This window comes from Monopterus albus, unplaced genomic scaffold, assembly GCF_001952655.1.
Source record: "Monopterus albus unplaced genomic scaffold, M_albus_1.0 scaffold26.1, whole genome shotgun sequence".
In the NCBI taxonomy this organism is placed as follows: domain Eukaryota; kingdom Metazoa; phylum Chordata; class Actinopteri; order Synbranchiformes; family Synbranchidae; genus Monopterus; species Monopterus albus.
The window spans coordinates 370435-376820 of record NW_018127906.1 but is presented as its reverse complement, the minus strand read 5'-3'; the positions used below and the strand labels follow the sequence as shown (position 1 = coordinate 376820).

Below are 6386 nucleotides of genomic sequence, written 5' to 3'. Positions count from 1 at the left end.
GTCAACACAAGTACTAATGTACCCGGTCACATACTCAGCATAGTCCTGTATGCTGACAGAAAAGTCCTTCAAGGCGGTTGCAGCTTTAAACACAATAATATGTTAAGCTGAACAAACACACAAAAACATGACTCAAAGTTATGTCTTTTAGAAACTTCATCTTCCTCTATGGTAGGGTTCTCTCAGTTGTTGGCAGTCACCAAGAAGGCTGCAAGATACATTTTAAGCCATTGGGGGAAATGACTTTGGCAGGGATTTAAAAATAAAAGCCGACTGTCCTCCTTCAGTCTAAGATAATGCACATTGCAGGAAGCCAATCAGCTGAAGTTTATTCTAGAGCACAAATAATCCTTCCAAGTAAAATGCCAGTTTGTAAATACCATGGTCTCTTGGTGGTTGCAGGTGCACCCTCAGACCACATGGAGGCACAAGCAAGAAGAGGTTATCCTGCATCACACTGGTGTGTAATGTCATTTATTTTGCAGCAGGCCAACCATGGCATCAGCACTGTGAGGATGGTCAACACCTGCTTCACAAGGCATTATTTTTAGAATTGTTTTTCATTAGCTGTAGTGCCTTTTTGCCTTGGTGCTACTGTGTCAAGATTGTGAATTATGCCATTTTTAACAAGCTACATTATGTTAAATGCATTACATTCTTCCTCCATGGAGTCACATATCTATACATTGAAGAGCTGTCTACACAAGATAAAGACAAACCTTAATGAATTACAATAACAGACAAATTCAAACCTCTCCATGCCCATCTGCCTGCATTTCACATCTCTCTCAGGAGGCCAGCTCCCTTGGTGTAACTCTTCCCTCTCCAAGAGAGGAAAAAGAAGGTTCTAAAAATAACCCACAGGCCCTACAGGTTGGGTGTGTTAGATGCTGAGAGGCTGCAGTCTGGGGCGGGGCTCCGCGCTGGGAGGCTATGTGAGCTCGATGGGCTTTTTCCTCCTCCATTGATCAGTAGTGGGGAAGGCGGACCCGCCGACGCCGCCGTCAAGCTGCTCGGCTGCGTCAGAGTCCAGCTGAGCGAAAGAACAGGGGAACCAGGAATAAAAAGGAAAGATGTTCTGATATGCCGGGAAAGCAGTGCTGAGAGTGTCAGTGAGATAGACCTGCGTTGTGCACATCGCGGACGGACATGGAGGGCGCCACGGAGGAAGAATACAAAGAGAAATTATTATGGAACGTCAAACGGGAGGTAGGCGCAGCTGGCTGACGGCCTTTCGAACCTCACGTTTGGATATTTACTGTGATATTTTTTTGTCAAATCATGACAATTTGATTGGGAATGCTGCATTCATATTTCACTTTATCTCGCGGGCAGTGTTTATATGTTACTGTTGGACAGAATGGTTTCAGTTGAGAATCCAAGTTTACCAAACTGGCGCTGAATAAATTAACCTCATAAGCCAAACTGTACCTGTTGCCAGTTTTTCTAACGTTAACACGGCTGTTTCCTTTGTGGTGATGTGTGGTCCTTCATAAGGAAGAGTATAAATTGAGTTTCATGTGATTTGGTATTGCTGCTGTAATAATATTTGTCCAACACAATACCAAAATTTCAACTGACCATATCTTATTCAAAATGTATTTTTATACTCTTGTTATGCATGCAAATTCATTATAAATCTACAATTTTCTCATCGGCACTGCGCATGTATAAGCTAGCCCTGCAGGCATCCATGGTTGAAGTGTAATCCATCTGTTCAGTACAGGCTGGAGCTGCTGTCAGTTTCGACCAGCAGCATTCACATCCACAACTCAAACAGTGCTTCAGGCTTTTTTGATCCTGGTGATGAATGTCTCACCAGTGAGGAATAAATCATTACTCCTTGAACCTCTATACCTTCCACTGTAATCCTCAAGTTGCCTTCACAAAGAACTACAACCAGACCCAAATATCAATATAAATCAAAGGCAGCTGAATGTGGCAAGGTGTGGCTCGCTGCCTGAACATCCGTTAGTGAGTGTAATTGTGAGCATGTAATTTCGATCATTACAATGGAGGCAGACAGTCATGCTAAAAATAAAGAACTTAGGTCAAGGTCAAGGTCAAAGTGTTTATTTGTCATATGCACAGTTAGGAAACGTGTTTCCTTGTACAATGAAATTCATACTTTGCTGTCCACATGAATGCCACATAATACAAGTATAATATAAAGTAGATTGGCCATAACACACATCTAAATAGGCAGTAAAATCACAAATCTAAGGCACTTTAAAGCAGCAAGTGAAGGAAACTAATAAAACTAGAGAAATGCATTTCCTGTCGTAAATCCGTGTGGATGCTGATAAGATGAAAGATCGTCCTGAAAATTCCTGAAATCAATTGCTGAAAGATGAGAAGAAATGGCTGAAGTTCTTTGTTGAAATAGTTGAGAAGAAACGGCTGAAGTTCTTTGTTGAATAATCTGAAGGATGAGATGCAATAAAGTAGGAATGCCCTTGAAGAGCTGAACATTTTGATACCTGAATGGCTTTGCTAGCTGAAAGTATGCTGAACTTATTAAGATGTGAAAATAGTCCAGTAGGACCTCACAAAGTAGGTAAAACAAGTAGGTGTGAACGTGTGTGTGGGCGGGGCGACATAGAGGGGGAGAGAGAGGAGTTATGTAGTGGCATGTCTCAATTGTGCTGCATTTTATGAACCACCAGATGGCACTCCAAGACTGTGTTATTGACTCAGCACTTTGAGCCCCTTTTGAGTTGTATTGCAAACAATAAAGCTGAATCAATTAAAAAGTATAAAAGGTATAAAAAAAGAAAAATACAAGCAGGGATGTCCTTGAAGAGGTGAACAGATAAATACCTCAATGGCCTGTATAGCTGAAAGTATGCTGGACTTATAAAGTGCCAAAAAAAGGTTGGAAGATCCCAGAATAACTAGAGAAATGCATTTCCTGTTGACAATGCGTGTGGATGCAATGTGCTGAAGGATTGCCCTGAAACTGCTGAACATTTTGACACCTGAAAGGCATATCTACCTGAAAGTATACTGAAGCACAATTTTCCCATTAATTTGAAGGGGGGAGGGAATTTTCAAAATAAAGCTAAATATTTCAGAAGTGTGAAGTGCATAAAAATTCTGAGTCGAAGCATGAATGTCCTTGAAGAGCTGAACATTTTGATACCTAAAATAACTGAAAGTATGCTGAAGTAGAATTTTCCCAATTCATTTGAATGGGGCAAAACTTTCAAAATAAAGCTAAATATTTTAAAAGTGTGATGTTTTGAAAAATTGTGAATAGAAGCATGAATGTCCTTGAAGAGATGAACATTTTCATAGCCGAAAGTATGCTGAAGTAGAATTTTCCCATTCATTTAAATGCTGAATCAGCATCCATACAATAATAATAATAAAGAATAGGATAACATAGTGTGGGTGCTTCGCATCCACACAATAATAATAATAAAGAACAGGATAACATAGTGTGGGAACTTCTCATCCAATCAATAATAATAAAGAACAGGATAACATAGTGTGGGTGATTCGAATCCACATAATAAAGAACAGAAGAGCATAGTGTGGATGTTTTACTAAAGGGATCTGTTTGGCCATGAAACTTCACAAATCCAGGTAGACTATTTTACCAATTTGGAACTGGATCCAAAATAGAACCAGCTATTGGAACCCATCTTTTGTTAGGTCAAATCAGTGACAATTCCAAGTCAATTCCCAAAGGCGGTTAAGTGTGAATCAACACCAAGAACAAAAACGTGGAATAGCACCTATACAATATTCTTCAAACTGCTGGTTTGCTGTTGTGCATAGTGAGGGAATTGTAATATCATCTGAATCTCTCAGTACAATCTTTCAAAATGGAAAAGTTACAAGAAACAGCGAAAATTTGCATTATTTGCAAAGTTAAAGTCAAAACAACCATGAGATTTAGACAACTTTAAATCTAAACACTCTTGAGACACACACATGTCTGAATAATAATACTCATGACATCAAGACAAAAAGACAAATCTGAGACAAAAGCACCAAAGATCAGGACTAGCCTGGGTCAAAGCATCAATGAAACTACAACAAGCACCCACTAGACTGTAACAAGTCCAAGTCAAAACACATAAGTAGAAAAGGAGTTTGAGACAACAGAAAAAAATGCCTCAAGAAAGACTTGGGTACTGATGCCCGGTTACCTTAACAGACCATGAAGCAAAGGCATAGCCAGGGGAATGGATTTCAGGGTAACCCCCCCACCACACACACAAATATTTTATAGCCTATATCAATTGTACTGTGTGTATTTTTTGTGTCTATCCAGTATAAAAATCAGTGATGTGATTGGTCACACTTCATCAATGAGATGTTAGTATCTTCTGGAGCACAGACTGATTTGAAGTAAGCACACAAACTCTTGGTTTAAAGCCCCCTGTCTCTTTAAGCAGCACTCAGCGATCTTTGTATTGCTTGGCAACTGAAAGCTTTAGCAGCTCCTGAAGAAGTTAAATTGCATCAGTTGGTGATTTATATCACAGCAGTGAGGCAGTCCTGTCAGATGGTCGCATGTACTGAAACAAAAAGTGCCTTTTTCTATTGACTTGGTACCATCAGGGTCCTTTTCTTTTTGTGATATGTACAGAACTGCTCTATTTAGAAGATGGTTAAACTGCATTCTAAACATGAAAGATGTTAATATTTATGAATAAGCACAAGAAGCACAACAGAATACTTCTGTGCACCTGCTGCTCTCAAAAATACTGAAACTGTTCTATGTGTTTTTATAGAAAATTTGGAACAGTTGACAGTGTCCCACTGTCCTGAATTTATTAACTATTTCCCTAAAGAATAGTATGGCTGCTTATCATACAGTGTCTCCAACAAGCGGTGACAAATCAAAGTTCAACTGAAATTTAGAGAGCACAGTCACTGTCTGACAGAAGAATTACTTATTGTCTTAAAGATATTAAAGTAGTCTCAAGCCTTACGTCAGTTTTAGGATGTTCTCTTTTAGTCATACCTCAAATCACTTACTGCAAAGGTTGTGTAACACATCCCAGGGTCCCAGAGCCTCCGCCATTTGGCCTTTAATGCATTTCAACTGGCTTGCCAGTCATACTGTTTTTGTTTGGTAGGTGAGGTGTCATGTCCAAAGCTTTCTGACAGATGTGATAATTGAGAGCGCGCAGAAACTACCCTGGTCCTGGCGTCAGAGCAACGGTCCGTAGAGCTTGAACTGAAATAACAGGATGCAAGGACAGGCTCATAATGTCTGACAGTCACTATCCCTGTACTGTTGCACCCAATGTGACCTGATGTCCTATACTGAGATTCACAGCCAGCTAAACTCTCATTTGCATCACTTCATCCAAGGAACAGGCACATGTTGTATTTGACCAGGATTTAATGCAAAAAAGTGTGAAACTGAAATGATACAAAATACACAGAAATATTCAGTGTCTAGAAATTAGATTCAATATCAAATAAATCATTAATGTCCACAGAAAGTGCTTGAGTTTAATGCTATATAGTTTTATATGAGGCTTACTACTCTAACACAAATATCAAATTATCACAGATTAACACATTCTAAACTTACTCAAATAATCAGCATTGTGTCTAACATTCGTATTAAACTCAGAAACTTACTCATATTGCCACTCAAAGGACTACGAGCTGATGGCTTTAGATGGGGAGTGAGACACACCACCATGTTTGTTGACATACTCAAAGCACATTTTTCTTCTCTTGCCACCTAATGGCTAACATACAACTGCCATAGAAACTAATGCCCTCTAGAGGACTGAATGGGCAACAACATATTAACAGCTCCAGCACAGTCCCATTTATTAAGAATGGTGGTAGAGAGAAAAGTTGAAGCAAATAAATGACTATGAACATGAAGAATATGATGTGGTAATGAAGATATAGCAGAACATGTGTTGCTTTGTATCATATGTAGCTCTCTGTGGACCCACACCAAACTAATAGCAAAATACGATTCTTTGCTTCTCATAGGCATAGTGCTCACTATACCAATAGCGATAAATGCAAGCTCTGGCATAAGTTGTATCTGTACATCTCCATTGCAATAAAAATGACTGCAATGGGGATGCACATGAAAGTGTCAGGTTTGCCCGGCGGCACCTTCCTCTTTTCCTTCCGTCACACTAGTCAGCTCCCTTGCACCAATTGCACTATTAGACACACCTGCCCCGCTTCACTGATTCTCACCAGCTGTGCCTCGTTAGTTCCCCTCTTTACTTATACACTGCTCACCGTTCACTCCCCTGCCAGTTCTTTCTCTGTCTTCAGGCCCCGTGTATGTTATCGTTTTTGCCGAGTACGTTCTCTCTCTGTTTTCAGTTATTACCAGAGTCTCTATCCTGCCCCCGCCGCATCTGGTTTTTCTCCTCATCCGACCGGTC

The 6386-nt window shown here is 40.0% G+C and overlaps 1 protein-coding gene across 1 annotated transcript in view; it reads left to right on the top strand.

The window, feature by feature from the left end:
* The first annotated feature begins 746 nt into the window (after nucleotides 1–746).
* Nucleotides 747–6386, top strand: part of sgsm2 (small G protein signaling modulator 2) — a 184896-nt gene continuing 179256 nt past the window's right edge. The window contains exon 1 of the mRNA XM_020595202.1: nucleotides 747–1209. Coding sequence (XP_020450858.1) covers nucleotides 1150–1209 — 60 coding nt within the window. The 5' untranslated portion in view covers nucleotides 747–1149. The remainder of the gene's footprint in view (nucleotides 1210–6386) is intronic.